At 41.6% G+C, this 15412-nt stretch overlaps 1 protein-coding gene across 3 annotated transcripts in view; it reads left to right on the top strand.

Moving 5' to 3' along the window:
* Window positions 1–14726, top strand: part of PIK3R3 (phosphoinositide-3-kinase regulatory subunit 3) — a 129099-nt gene extending 114373 nt beyond the window's left edge. For all 3 annotated transcript variants that reach the window (XM_019531351.1, XM_019531352.1, XM_019531353.1), the window contains 5 exons: window positions 561–703; window positions 3571–3747; window positions 4727–4801; window positions 5162–5332; window positions 6975–14726. In XM_019531351.1, coding sequence (XP_019386896.1) covers window positions 561–703; window positions 3571–3747; window positions 4727–4801; window positions 5162–5332; window positions 6975–7176 — 768 coding nt within the window. In that variant the 3' untranslated portion in view covers window positions 7177–14726. The remainder of the gene's footprint in view (window positions 1–560; window positions 704–3570; window positions 3748–4726; window positions 4802–5161; window positions 5333–6974) is intronic.
* The last annotated feature ends 686 nt before the right edge of the window (window positions 14727–15412 follow it).

Raw genomic sequence — 15412 nt, 5'->3', positions numbered from 1 at the left:
CTTCTGGCGGTAGCCTACAAATAACGAAGGGGTCTTTTGAGGGAGCTCTATTGCACTTGGGGGAACTCACAGTATAGATATTGCTATAGCGTAACATTTCTAGGAGGAGCTATCAAAGGGCATCCTTTCAGGTTCTGTTTCAGGCAGCTTGCTGTCCAGTTCAAGGTCAGAAATCAATGCTTTGTTTTACAGTAGCAAGACTGGTGTTCAGACTGATTTTGCTGGGGGGGGGGCAGAAATGGGTCTCATTGACTTAATTCTGTTACTGGAAATAATAAGCTAGGACCTGAAATTCAACTTGAAAGATCTGTAGTGGGTTTGTATATTGAAGGAAACCTTATCACGAGTACAAGAAAGCCCATTTTAGCAGGAGAAATGGTTTGGGGCTACTGGTGAGGTTTTTCACCCAAAAGAAAAACCCAGCTTAATCAAACACACTGACTACCAGAGTATTAAAAACCCTTCATCTCAATTCAGTTTGGGAAGCATAATTGAGTTTTGCACTGCAACTTAATTCATGATACTAGGGATGCTTTTTGTGTTTAATTTTTTTCATGAAGGAAATTCAGATGAAGAGGACTGCTATTGAAGCATTTAATGAAACCATTAAAATATTTGAGGAACAGTGCCACACGCAAGAGCGATATAGCAAAGAATATATTGAACGATTTCGGAGAGAGGGGAATGAGAAGGAAATAGAACGGTAAGATCTCAAACTGCTTGTGGAAGTAAACTGCACGTGTGCTTTTCCATGTGAAACAGATGTGTCATTGTCACCCCCAAGAAATTCCTTTACTAAGATCTGTTCTGAAACAAGGAAAGAAGTACAGCACTTCCAGTGGAGGTTCTGATCCCTGCTTGAAGCATTTCGAAAAGAAGAATTTCAGTGCATCTAACTTCCTCCTCCCCAGCCCTCACCTCTAAACTTCTATGAAGTAAGCTATTTACAACTTAGAGCTCTCCTCAGGAAGGTGTCAGGCTTGGATAAGCATGTCCTTCTGAATTCAAATAATATTGTCAAGGTAGAAGGCAAACTGCTTTTATAGATAAAGCAGGATCTAAAAACTTAACTGACTTCTTTGTTCTAATACTTCAGCTGTGAGTCAATGTACACTTATCTTAAATCAAATCCCCTTGTCAGCTGTGTTCTTGCACATGCAGCTCTTAACAGTGTCAGTCAGCAGAATTCAGTCCAAAACCATTATTCTAGAGTAGTGCTCTGGATTATTTCTTAATTACTGAACTGGCTTGCTTATTCTTAATTCTTATTTATGAAGTTGAAAAAATGTCACGGAAGTTATCTTGGGTCCACGTTAAGCTACAGTTCTAGTTGAAGTCAGTAAGATATTTCTGTGAAGCAGTTGATGTATATAGGGACTGTAGCAGGCAGTCTTCAGTGTGTGATGTTAAAGTGATTCTACCCTGAAAAATGGCCCCATCTGGCTCAGTAGACCTGTTCCCGGTGGAGGGGGGGATTAATCATCATACTTACTAAAATAATACTGTACTGAAACTTCACAAATATGTAGAAAGACTTTTATATATCATCCATGGACAAGAACAGAACTATTCCTCCACAAACATCAGCAACAGAACTGTTAACCAAATTCCAGTTACATAGATAAATTGGCTTCAACTGGGACATGTCAGTGGGCTACAAACAGTCATTATCCTTGTCACGACAGAAAACATTTTGTCAAACACACCCATATGCTGACTTTCTTGTGCTGCCACTCCACAAATCCTCAAATCTTGGCATGACTATACCTAGTAACACTTTTTTGTTTTGCCTTATTGTGGAGAGCATCTGTACACTTACAGTGCAATAATGGCATGGGGCTGGTTAATTGGGCTGCTCTTAGGCACTCTTGCCAGCTGCTTTAAAGGGGAAGTGTATGGGTATGACGGGCATCTTCTCCAATGCAGGACATGTCACTGCACAGCCAGTGCTGTGACAGTTCTGACATTTTTACAGCCTGAGGGCCTAATTGGGTTGTATCTCACACACCTTAACACTGGTGTGTTCAAAATAAACAATGCCATCTAGTCCAGCTCTTGGACCCCAATTGAATTTACATGAAATGCAGTTGGAGGACAGGGTCTTTTTGCCTGTAATATGAGCACATTTTGATATGGCAACCAGAACTGCTTTAAAGCTGGAACCCCTCCAGTCACAGTTTTTTAGTCCCTTTTCAATGTAGACCATACTCAATTGCTGGTACCTGTCAGTGGATCTTCTAATAGGAATCCAGAAGCCATTTAAATCCAGTGGGAATTGCATCAAAATATTCTTTAGAATGGATTCTAAAGATACGTTGAAACCCAGCTACTCCCACCACCCCCTTAAAAATGCATTTGTGTTACAAGACTGGTTATCTGACAAAACCCTGTAAGAGAAATCAATGGTTAAGGGTGAAACCCTCTAAGAAGGTGTCACCCTTGTTGTTCAGCTGTGTCAGGACCAAGCACAATAAGGCAATGCAATCCTTCCTGTTTAATACATAATCCTTTAAAGAATCACCATTGTTGTCATCTAAAGCTGCTGTAGTAATTTGGGCAGCTACCTACTGCAAACCAGCCTCTCCCTTCTTCTGTATTGAAAATGTTTGTAGTGTGCCATAAATGTAGGCAGCACTTCACAGCAGTGAGGCGCTATCTGTTTCCAAACAGTCTGATTCTGAGACAAAGAGGTTTTGCAATTAAGCTCCCACTTTTGTGTAGGGTTATGCAGTAATTAAATATTGTCAGACATTTTGTGCAGAGTAGATAATAAGCTTTCCTTTCTTGGAATAAGCAGTTGCTTTTTGCCAGTGTCTTAAATGTTCCTACTGAGATATTTGCAAATAAAATGCCAAATAGCTGAAACTATAATCAAAAGGATAAATATGGTGGCTAAGCTGATGGGGTTTCATAAAAATGGCAGTCAAGTCATTAACAATCGATTCTAGTCTGAAAAGATACCACGGTGCTTCCATGCTTCACTCTGAACCTATGTCGATTGTGCCATTATTTGTACAGATAAAGTGAAGGAATGTTGAGGGGTGTCTCTCAGGGGGAGGGGTCCCTCTCCCAACATTGCCAGGCCTGCAAGCTAATCTGAGATCTGAGAGTCCAAGTTGTGTTCTTTCTAGCTTGCACATAATCACCAATATTGAAAGTCTACAGGACAAACCCTGCTGTCAGACACCTGTACTAGAGTTACATAACTGACTAGAACCTAGTAAGTGAATCTGAGAGCGGAGGAGAAATCAAGCTATTTCGCTCTGAAAAATACCTGTTAAGAATGAAAACACGTTAAAATAGGATCTGAATATTATTACACAAGGAGCAGACCAAGGGTAGGAAAGGGACACACCATTGGTCACTTTTTGGATAGAGCTGCACTTAATCTAGAGTTTTACCATAGTAATAATTAAACTGATGTTTAGATGAGGGGAAATAAAACTCTCACTTCTATATCTTATTTTGGGGGGTTTTCTGTGCATAAAGATGCAAGCCATTCTCAAGGCTAGACCCTCTGGACTAGAATTGTTCCATTTCTCTGCTTAAACATTACAAACTTCCTTCTAGAATCATGATGAATTATGAGAAATTAAAATCACGCCTGGGTGAGATCCACGATAGTAAAATGCGTTTGGAGCAGGATTTGAAGAAACAAGCTCTGGACAACAGGGAAATTGATAAGAAAATGAACAGTATCAAACCTGATCTCATCCAGCTGCGCAAGATCAGAGATCAGTACCTTGTGTAAGTAGGCAAAGCACACGTCACTCAAAGCAGTGCCAGTGATGAACCTAGCTAATGCAGTCTTCATCATTCTCTGTGCTCATGATGGTAACAAGAGTGTAGCTTCTTTTATGATCAGAATTGTTGGCATTAATGCACTAGACCCAAAATGCAGAGTGATTGGGTTATCCTTTCCATTGCTCCTGTAGTAACATTGTGTCTTAATTACTGCAGCAGTTGGCTGTCAGACCATATCTGCTACAGGCCAGGATTCGCAACGTGTGTAGGATTCTTGTGAGCTGAAGCAAAAAGGATGATGGATGCTGTCATCCAGCATTCACTTTTTTTATTAAACATGAGCAGAAGCTGGTGGAACAAAGCTGGGGAGAGCAGCAAGCAAAGCTCTTGTGTGTCATGCTCACTCTCCCCTCCTTTCTCCCCCCACCCCACCCTCTGCCAATAGGAGTAGGAATTCAATTCAGTAGGGTCTGAAGAGATGGTGCACTGTAGCACATAGTCTTCTGAACCTGGCCAGTACTTGAAAAAGGCACACCACACTCCTTGGTGCCCAGATGCCTTCAGGGGAAAGCAGGAAGACGTCAATAGTGACGAGACTTTTTTTTTTTGGCGGGGGGGGGAGGGAAGCGGGCTGCCATCACCAGGAGGCTTGGCCCATTCCTTCTAGTAACTTCTAGTGTTTACGGGCTGTCCCTTTTTTGCTCCTGCTCTTTCGTACCATCCCTCCCAGTGAAAAGGGCATCTTAGTTTTTCTGTTGTTCCTCCTCACGCCCCTCCCCCAACCCTGTGAAGAGGGTGTCCCCAAGAGTGTCAGAGGATAAGCCTTGCACGCTCTGAGCCTGCTTTTGCTTTCCCATGGTGGGTTACCTGTGACTGTCAGTACATTCTTCTTGGGTTCTGTGTTCTGAGCTTCCCTTGATTCTGTTTGGTCAGTAACCAACAACTAGGAAAGAGATTAATGCCCTCTCTTCTCTTCTGGCAGATGGCTCAATCACAAAGGAGTGAGGCAGAAGCGAATAAATGACTGGCTGGGAATCAAGAATGAAAATATTGATGAGTAAGTGCCCTTGTATGTTTAGTCTTGCTGATAAGTGGCAGAGCTCAGACTTCCAGTTGAGGCATTCACTAATGTGAAATGCCTATTTCTCTATAAAGGATGGTCATTCTTTCTCCATTGGAAGCTTTGTGTCATTTGAGCCAACAGCTCTGTGCTGAGCTGATGTGCATACAACTATCTTTTGGGAATAAGGAGTCTTAGCTGGTGCCAAGGAAACACAGGAGACTGACCTCCCAATTTGAACAACCTCTTCCCAGTTTTGTGTTGTACCTTTTTTTTATGCAAGAGTAAATCCTCCTCCTTATGACTTGAGTCCTACAGTAAATGAGTGGTTGAGCTAACAAGTTTCATCTTCTGTAGTACGTACTTTGTGAATGAAGAAGATGAAAATCTGCCACACTACGATGAGAAAACTTGGTTTGTTGGGGATCTCAACCGTATCCAGGCAGAAGACTTGCTCTGTGGGAAACCTGACGGATCATTTTTAATTCGAGAAAGTAGCAAGAAAGGATGTTATGCTTGTTCTGTGGTGTAAGTCTGTTCTTTGTGACCTGATTTCCTCAGGAACTTCTTGACTGTCTATCTTGGGCATCTTCCATTTACACTTGTTAGGGAAAACAAGTCACTGTAGACCTTAATGTGCTCAAATGAGTGCAGTATGTAGAGTGTGAGGCTAGCTAAAATTAGCAGTTTTTTAGAGCCATTTGAGTTGGAACCACAGGTATTGTGGTTCTTGCCACCTTTAGACTTGAAGTAGGTAACCTTTGAGGTCTCTTCCAACCCTATGGGTCTATAACTTCAATCATAAAATTACCAAGCTGCAGTCTTGCAGCATTACATATTGAAGCTCCATAATAATGTATCGTTTAAGGAGGGCAGTGGGGGCTAAATTTTTCCCATGCTCTTCCAAAGAAGAAGGCTAGCAGAAGCTGAGCTGAAATGCTCTGATTATTGTTTTGAGACCTGCAGATGTGTCAAACTCCAGATCCACATTTCTACTATACTTTAAATTCATGGTGGCACTTTTTAAGGAAAACTATCATTTGTGAGAAATGGGTGTTCTGAGCATTCATGTTTTATTCTGGGTTTGACTCTCCTTCTCACTTGTTTTAATGTAAGATTAGTGCAACTTTAGTCTGTTTTAACTGACACTTCAGGAGGGGCGTTTGGGTGGTCTTGGAACATCGAGACCTGGTGCAGCAGGAGCCCTTGTCATGTGAAAGTCCCAAGAGTACTTACTCCCTAGTTCTGCTGCCCACCCACAGTGCACTTGATGGAAACCCCTGAAAACCTCATTTAACAAACAACTGCCCAAGAGATCTTGTTGGTTTAGTTCACTGGGCTTGTCGAACTGAATTGTTGCTTGAATAAGTGTCTTACAGTTTACAGCAAAAGGAGTGGCTTTCATGTTCTGAGGCTTTCTTCAAGCCCATAACACTGTTTCCTGCTTCTTTATGGTTTTCCTTTTTGTCTTTTTTCCCCCTACCTTCCTTTATTTAGTAATGAGTCAAATTATGCCTCTGTGCTATGGAGGTACCTTTTAGAAATTCTGTAGAGGAATCCTTTTATCCATGGACATACATACCCAGACCTCAGCATCTGCACACTCGGTCATTTCTCTTTTGTGGCTTCTGAAGTACAGATCTACAGCAAGCTTTGTTTTTGGAGGCTTCTAGAGCTAGAGCAGGCTACATGTCCCTAGAGGAGTGGGAGCTGTCTAGAAGAGATGACTGTCACATGTCTAGTGTTTGAATTGCAAAAGAGATGACTTATATAGCTGATTTTTTTGAGAACCACTCCACTAATCTCTAAGGAAAGGCCACTGGGAAGAGTAAGTGAAGTTCTAGTCAGGCTTGCTGAAAGCCAGCAGCCAGTGAATGCTGACCCTTTTTTAGCTGCAGGACCAAACAGTGGGCACTGGGATGGCAGGAAGGAGCTGTCCCATGACTAGTTTCTTTCCATTGTGGCACACTGTAAGAGTGCCTAGCCACCATCTCTGGAAGCATCCCTCCTTCACGGGCTCTTTGCTGCGGTGGCCATATTCCTCTTCTCTACCAGGCTTCTTTGTTTTGGTTGTAAAGTATCCGTGCTGGACTTGTTGCCTCTTAATGTTTAGTTTGTGTTGCTCTCGGGTTTGTTCCTGCTTGTTAAACTGTCGTTTCTTTCCTTACAGAGCTGATGGCGAAGTTAAACACTGTGTGATCTACAGCACTCCAAGGGGTTATGGGTTTGCAGAACCATATAACCTGTACAGCACACTTAAGGAATTAGTCCTTCATTACCAGCAGACATCCCTTGTCCAACACAATGATTCCTTAAATGTCAGGCTTGCCTATCCTGTCTACGCACAGATGCCCTCCTCCCTTTGCAGATAAATTGCAGGGAGGAGAAAAGTGTTGGCTATCTTGGATTTTTTTCTACAGTTTTTATTAGAACTTGGAGGGCATTCTTTCTCCTTAGACTGCTTGTTTTGCACAAGAAGTGATTCTGTGAATGTGAATCAAAGAGGCCTAGCAGCGACAAGACGACAACTTGGGTGTAGGTGTCCTGGTGCTACCTAAAGCTCAGCTGTGCTTTTACACTGATCCTTTTGTTTCCTTTGTGGGAGGGGAATAAACTCAACATTCATACAAAAAAAGAAACTGGAAGCAAAACATCATTTTATGGAGAGGATTTTTTGCCAGGCACCTTCAGCAGAACTTTTAATTGGGATTTTTTGTTTTCTCGTTCTTGTAGAGATAATGTGGGCGCCTCTGTAGAGGCATCAGTACAGTCTTTCAGTCTTAAACTTCAAGGAACTAGGGGGAAACTCTACAACAGCAATGTTCTCTGCTACATGAACAGCTTCACTGCGATTCAGCCGAACTTCCAAAAGAGGGCTTGTCTTGAGGTAGCATGGAATTTGGTGAGAGAAGACCAAAGGAATTATGGGAAAGCTTCAGGTTTTTATTTAAATGGGGGGAAAATCCTTATAAAGAAAAGTTGCTTTATTTTTTACCAACAGTAACAAAGTTTTGGTTTCAATGGCACTACAGGTCTTCGCTTAAAGGAAACATAACCAAATTGAACCCACCAAAACTACTTGTTACTGGATTGAGCACTTCTGGGGAAAGTTTGCGTTAGCATCCGCACATACTTTTTACACCAAAACTTGAAACAAATAAAAGGAAAAGCTAAAACTTCTTGCGTGGTTATGAAAACACTAATCTGTCTGATTTGATGTAATAGCTCCCCCTTCCCTTCCCTCCTCTCTTCACATCCCTGAAAGCACTCTCCTCTTCCCAATTTTTAAGATAATATGCTTCAGAATGTAAACCAGAATGAAGCTGGCACTCTTATTTTGAGTTGTTGCTGAACATTTAACTACTCTGTTTGAAACCCTTGTACGTTTTAAATGTAAGTGTAAAGAAAAGATGCAATGCAATGCTTCTGGATGGCTTGTTATACCAAATAATTACCTGAGTCATAGTCCTCCAACTTGCTCCTGTTCATAACTAGAGTTCCCATTTGAATTGGTAGTCATAAACCAGATTCTGGTCTGTCATTCCACTGAAGTCAAGGTTATGCAAGATGTTACAGGTGCTGAACTTAATTCCTCTTCTTGTAGCCATAATTAATGTTGCCCAGCTGACAAAACACTAACCTCAACACCAACTCATCCAGTGATGCCAGTTCTGGAAATCAATCCACTGCTAACAGACTTCTAGGCACTTGCCAGCATTAGTTTACCTGTAGCAGTATGGGACTAAGTAGCCATGTTTTTGTCAGGTGTAGCAATTCCTAACGAGTTAAATCCAAGGAATAGTTTCACTTGAAAAGAAAATAATTGTTTCCTTGGCTATTGATTGTTTGTTCCTCATTGGTCTCTAAATTAGCCATTTCTGCCACATTTTATTTTTTTTCCTTGTTTGGCATCAAGGCAGACCTGGCAAAGTAGTTATTCAGTGTGTAGCGAAAGAATTTAATCTTGCTTCCTTCATTGACAGTGGTACATTCTGATATGTGCCCATTCTACAGGAAGGGAGACAGTCTAATCACTCAAACACTAGGCTGCAAGTTGGCACTCCCTGGTCTGTTCTGATCTTGCTACTGGCTTCCTGTTTGAACCTAGACTCTTTTTATAAGCCCTGGGGAATAATGCCAAGCACGTGGAGGCTTAATTAATGTTTACATTGTGAAATTACCAGTCAAAGGCACTATAAGTTAGTATTATTAAGCAGAAAATTAATAATTCCTGAGCAGGGAAGTGACAAGTCTTGAGCACTGAAATGCTAGCAAGAAGGGCAATCTAGGTTGCTTGGTGAGTCCAAGAAACACTTTATTTTGCACTATTTATGCCCCTGGGTACATCCAGGTGCTGGTTACCCAGTTAGAATGTGATCTTCAGATGAAGAATTGTCCAGCTGAAAAAGCCCCACAGACTGAAGCATATAGATCAAGCATATAGATCGCTGTGTGAGAAGAGCAAGACAAATGCAAGACTCCAGTTTCCTTCCTATTTTGCATCCATGTGGCTGCTGAGCTGCATTCAGTGAAAAGCCAGAATCACATTTCCAATTGTAGTATCAGGAACAGAAATTCTTCTTTAAGAAGAAACTGCATCTCTTGAGTAATTTGTATGTTCTACTCTGGCAACTCCTCTCTACATCTAACATGCCTTCCCATGTTGACGCTAATCCAAGTTCATGATGAGGAAGGTTTGTCAGATGTATACTTTGTAGTTGGGTGTCTAACTCCAAATGAAAAATCAGTGGCTGTTGGGCACTTAATGGCTCTCTTTGCCTTAGAAAAAATCTACCTCTGTGTCAGAGTTCTTCTCTTGCTTACAATGGTGACTCCATTGAAGTCCATGGGAAGTTTATCCCTGATTTTTCACTCACAAGAGAAAAGAGTTAAGCTGAAAGGGCAACCTGACTGTTAAGTATCTTGCTGTAGGAACTGTGAGCACCATAGCAATTATATTGTTTTAACCTGAGAAAGGTCAGGTTTTTTAAACCACGCCATGATTTGCAGGCCCATAGCACCAATGGTAGCTGTACCGGGGAGGGGGGGAATGGAGCTGTGTCAGAAGTATCCCTAGTTGCCTTCATTTTTTGTGACATTTTAGACTAGATATTGTGTTTGGTTATGCCAGCATAAATACAGAGGAATTCCATTGGCTTCTATGTTACTTTGGCTTTATAGTGGTGTGGCTGAATTCAGAACCTGTCCCCCTCCTAGTTCGCACCTCTTCCCTAATCCCAGGTGCTGCGTTGCTGTGAGCAATATGTAATAGAAAGCTAAAAGCCATCAAGAAGCATTTCCTATTACTTTCCCCTAACTTTCAGATTAGGACCACGTTCAAATTCTACCTAGAAGTCCCTTGCTTGCCCTTTCCATCCCTGAGAGCTCCTGTTTTGCCAGTATGTCTTTATGCACTTGATTTAGGCACATAAGACACAGCTGCTAGTGTGTTGACCCACTTTTGTACTCACATGCCATTGCACACCTACTATTGCATCAATTTTTGCACTCATGGCAGGAGAAAAATGGGTCTCAAAGCTGACCGAAATATGTAACAGGTATAATCCATTCAGGGTCTTGTCCCCATTTCCACTTGTTTTTGGTTGGCCTGATTCTTTAATTCAGAGTGGGTTTTATGCCACTACTCCCAGTCACCATTTTTAACTCCAGGACCTAGAAAACTGAATTGGGCCTGTCAGGTGCAAGATTAGGCCCCAATACTAAAACCAGCTGTTTGCAGGCCTAAAACAAATGCATAAGAGATGATATGAAGATAAAACAAAGGAAGAAAACTCTTCTAAACCAACAGCATGTGATACTGTGTATGCATAGAGTGCTGAAACGTTCTGGTTTCAAGGGTCAGAAGACGTGGGGGAGGACAGTGTATTCAGTTTACTGGAGCAGTCATCTCTTTCCTGACTGCATCTGGACTAGTACCAGTCTCACTGACCCACGTTGTATTAAATGTATGTAGATTTGAATAAACCTTTTTTGCACAGTGTTAAATGGGGAAAATAATGTTGAAACTTTCAAATATGCACAGTTTCTTATCTGTTTTGAACTACATTTGCAGGGATCATGGGGTGATTCAGTATTTTGCTTTCTCATGAATGGGAAACAAGATCTACTTCCACAGTTCCCATTGTGCCCGTTACGCACAGTACATCAGCCAGGAATTACCCGTTGCTAAAGTTTATAAACTTCCAAATCTCCCCTTACACCTTTTTAATAATCACAATTTTAATGAGCCCCTATGGGTGTCTGTCATGCTAATCAGTTGCAGACTGAGAGGCAAGTACAATGAAGGGCACAGAGGAGCAATGGATGACTGCAGAGAGATGGCTTGCTGCACCAGTGCTTCATGATGGTTTATTTTCTAGTTAAATAGAGGATAAATAGTCTGAAAATATCCTATGTTTGGAAGTAGGGTTGTGGTAACTGCTCTGCACCTCTTGGTCTGAGTTCTTAGCTAGTACCACCCTCCTCTCCATATCAAAATCCAATGCCCCTTTCACATGTGCGCGCACATGCACACACCCTTCCAAATATGACTAAAAGAGCAAAGTCTACTCCACGTGCAATGGATCTAGTTTTTTCTCACATATACCAGTGTAAGCAAGAGATTTCTTTGGTGGAAAACTCCATGTGAAAGGAGAATCCTGCCTGCCCACCTTATGAAATCCAAATTCCAATTTGTACTCACGTTTCAAAAGAACAGAAGTCAAAGCAAATCTCAGCCTTGTCCAGGCCAAGTAGCCATAATGGGCACTGTGGAAATGAATGTTGGCACTTTGCTGTTTTAAGAGCTAGGGGGGGTGGGAATCTTGGTTGCCCTAACACTTGCTCACTGTGCAAACCTGGATCATAATGCATCCATAACTGAATGCTATGGCTGTTTTAAAACAGCAGACTTGCTAAAGGAGTGTCACATTTTGACAAGTTTGGAAAAGCCCCTTATTTGGTACTTGAACAATCTTTTCTGTTGTGTGAATGTCTGTCTAGGTTTTATTTTTTTTTCTTCTTTACACTAACAGGGAATAAAACTCTGCCATGTGAGCAAGTCGTGTGTGTGTGTGCGCGCGCTGCATTTTGCAGATATAAAACAGGTACTTTGTGGTGGGAGGTAAGGTTTGCGAGACAGGTTCCAAATGCAGTTTTAACCAAGTAGGCTGGTAAGTTTGGGTTTGGAGTGTTGTTTAAATCGGGTGTGTCTACACATGCGTTTACTGCGCAGTAAGGGGGTTTTACACCAGCGTCTACAAGTGCAGGCATTACAGTGCAGTAATGCTGTGTGGACTGACTTGGGACTAATAATGTTACCCCCAAGTCAATCTACACACAGGGTTACTGTGCAGTAAGGTGTCTACATGTACCTTACTGCACAGCACCTACTAGGTGTAAGTTGCCATAGTTACTGTGCAGTAATTTTTGGTTATTGTGCAGTAGCCTTTCACATATAGATGCACCCTTTATGTCGTAAAGTCCTGCTTGCTTTTGTTAGTTTTCATCTGTCGTTGGTAATTTAAATCACTAATGTCTGTTTTGTGAACAGCAAAGCCACAGTATATTCCTGAAGAACAAAGATTTGTGCCAATATTTACTCTGAATGGTAAAATTAGGTAACATTTACAAAGGCTTATGCAAGTGAGAAAATATGTTTGAAAATCCAGGTTTAGCATCTTCTGATTGTAGCTTGATCAAGGAGCAGACAGTTCTCTTGAACAGGACTCCCATCCGTCTTCACAAAGGGAAAATCTGATTGCAAAGTGGACCTGTTCTTGACATTTGCCTAGGCAGCATTAGAATAACTGGCTATACCTTTTTTTTTTTAAATCAATGTGCATGTTTGTAGAGAGAGAATCAGAATCCTGCTGGAAGTCCTCGGGGACTTAATTCAGCTATTTTTATAGAGATCTCCTTTTTGTATTTGAAGGAAACTCACACTGCTGACCCGCTTGTTTCCTTTGGCTCAGCTTGTGCAGGCAGGAAGAGTAAACTAAGCTACCGGCCCATATAGTAACCAGTCCTGTTTGTGTGTGTTGGGAGCGTGTTTTGACAGCGGTGTAGAAAAGTCTCTCAAACTTTGGTAACTCCAACATTCTGCAGGCAGGAATTGTTTCCATGGAAGGGGGAAATCCCTGAGCCCCCTTCATAGTCCCTCCCCTTTGTTCTAGCGGGAGGTTTATAGATTGCAAATTCTTCTAGAAGAGGGCAGAGCTTAAAATGCGAGTCTTCAGGCTGGCTCCATACATCTAATGCAGATCTCCCTTTTTTGATCACTTCTGGCAGATAACCCACCCCCATTTTATGTCTAATGCAGACATACCTGGATTAAAATTTGCCTTTATGTGCTTGGAACACTACAGCAAACGAAGGGAGGCAGCTCAGCCAATCAGTAGCTTCTCCCAATCATCAGTATTAGACAAAAGTGGCTTTCATTTGAAGTCATGTAATTTATTTTGCTTTGTTGTTCCGACTCTGCTAATTCGTGTTGCTTTCAGTATATGGGCTTTAACAACTGAGAGTAACACTTTTTTTTCCCCCTACACACTCAGCACCTCCAGTATTAACCACGGGCTTGCTGAGTTCTGCAGTGGTCATACTGTGGGCTCAGTCGTTTAGAAAAGTGGTGGTGTCAAAAGGCAAAGATGACATGGTACTGTCCCAGGACCAAATTTGTCCCTGGCTTAAGTCTATTAACTTCAGTGGAGCTGCAAACCCCTTCATGCCAGCTGCAAGCTTAGCCCTGGGATAGTTCATTCATGTGCAACAAGTATTGAATTTTGGGGGATGAGTGACTTGTACATCAAGTGAGGATCCCTTTGATTAAACCTCTTGATTTTGTATATCTGGCAGTTTACAGCACCGTGGGATTGTAATGGTCTGCATCATATCTGTGTGTGTGCGCGTGTGTGTGTACTGTATGTATATAGATTTATGTAAAATATCTTCACTTACACATGGATATGCATTAGCCATAAGTGGCATTGTCCCTTAAGTGAAACAAAGTTCACTATTTGCACGTTTTACACATAAATTTAGACAAAGTTGGGTTTATCACGGCCATCTTGATTAATGCTTTTTGAGATTCTAGGTTATGATTTCTTTCGTTGGACTGGTTTTGTTGATAATTCTTTACTCTGGGATGATGCATTGACATTTGTTCAAAGCAAAGGGTTTTTTTTTAAAAGAAAAATAATCCCATTTTCCTTCAAGATGCGGTAATTTTTGCACGTTTTAAGTGAACCTAATGATAATCCTATCTAGAGCTAATGTGCAAAGGATGGGAAGTGTGTGCATCGCGTCGTGAATGGACTCTTTGTGTACACGTGTGGGCCAGTCGAAGGGATGGGTGGATGTTTGGACTTGTACGGAGGGCTGAGATGACAGCACACTCCTTGACGCCCTTTGCAGTTGTGTTGCATTTTTTCTTTTTTCTTTTTTTCTTTAAGGGATACTGCATCTGTTTAGAACCTGCTTCTCAAGAAGCCGTTGGGTTTTTTCCATATGAATTCCAGCATGTAACTTTGGTACTCTTGTTGTTATTTGTGTAAAACCTGTTCTTCTGTCGTTTACGGTGTAGTCAAAAAAAATTAAAGGAATTCATGTAGTTTAACTTTTAAAAAGAAACAAACTGCTTCATAAAGAAACCAGTTGTATGTTAGTGTTTTCAGACGAGTCATACTGTAGTTTCTAGATCAGTAATGCAACGCTGTACTTGTCACCAGATGTGTTACGATTTTGCTGTATTTTTTTAGTAGATGGTTGGGCTTTTAAATCCCAGACACTAAACATCCTGGGCCTACTTGCTCTAGATCAAAAAAAAAATGCAATAAAAAATTCCAATAAAGCACATTAACATGTAACTGTTTTAGAAGGATGTACTGACAGCTGTTTCTAATAAATTCAGAAATACAGCCTAGTTGGTATGTTGTGGTGTTAGCTCTGTTTGTCTCTCCTGACTGAGGCAATGAAAGGGAATTTATTTTTAAGGCTCAGTTCAAGACTAGAGGTCTCCTGGATTTTTTTACTTGTTGCCAAAGTAGCATTAGGTCTCCAGAAGCACAAGCAATTATATTTTCCTCTGGGACTCGGTCCCTTGCTCTTCCATGAGCTTCATGCCTGCACCTAGGACAGGACTGGCGAGGCCTGGCTGGGCAAGAGGCCCTTGCACAAACCTCCACGGATGTTGGCACGTTCTCGAGCTGGATCTCCAGTTCTGTCGAAACCTTGGAACAATTCCACGTTGCCAGAGCAGTGCGAAGGCGTTCTGGAGACCAAAGGTAACCAAAGGTAACGAGCAATTCCCTTTTTTTTTTTTTTTTTTAAATCACTTCAGGTATTTAGATCAGAGGTAAGAATGCATCCAGAGCACTGCACAGGTGAAATGAGTCAGGCGAGTTTTAACCATTCTTGTCTCCAGTTATGGTTACTTTACTCCGTGCCTGGAGCCGGGGGTGTCCGATGCATTTTCACTAACAGTGTGAAGGAAACCAAATCCAGTGATTTGACATCGGCTTTGAGAGAGAAAGTCTGGAGCATGTCACGCTGGGCGCATCTACATGAGACACTTACTGTGCATTAGCCTAATAACTATGCAGTAGCATA

The sequence above is a fragment of the Crocodylus porosus genome, unplaced genomic scaffold (genome assembly GCF_001723895.1).
Source record: "Crocodylus porosus isolate Cpor-Errol unplaced genomic scaffold, CroPor_comp1, whole genome shotgun sequence".
In the NCBI taxonomy this organism is placed as follows: domain Eukaryota; kingdom Metazoa; phylum Chordata; order Crocodylia; family Crocodylidae; genus Crocodylus; species Crocodylus porosus.
This window is presented reverse-complemented; position numbering and strand designations above follow the sequence as displayed.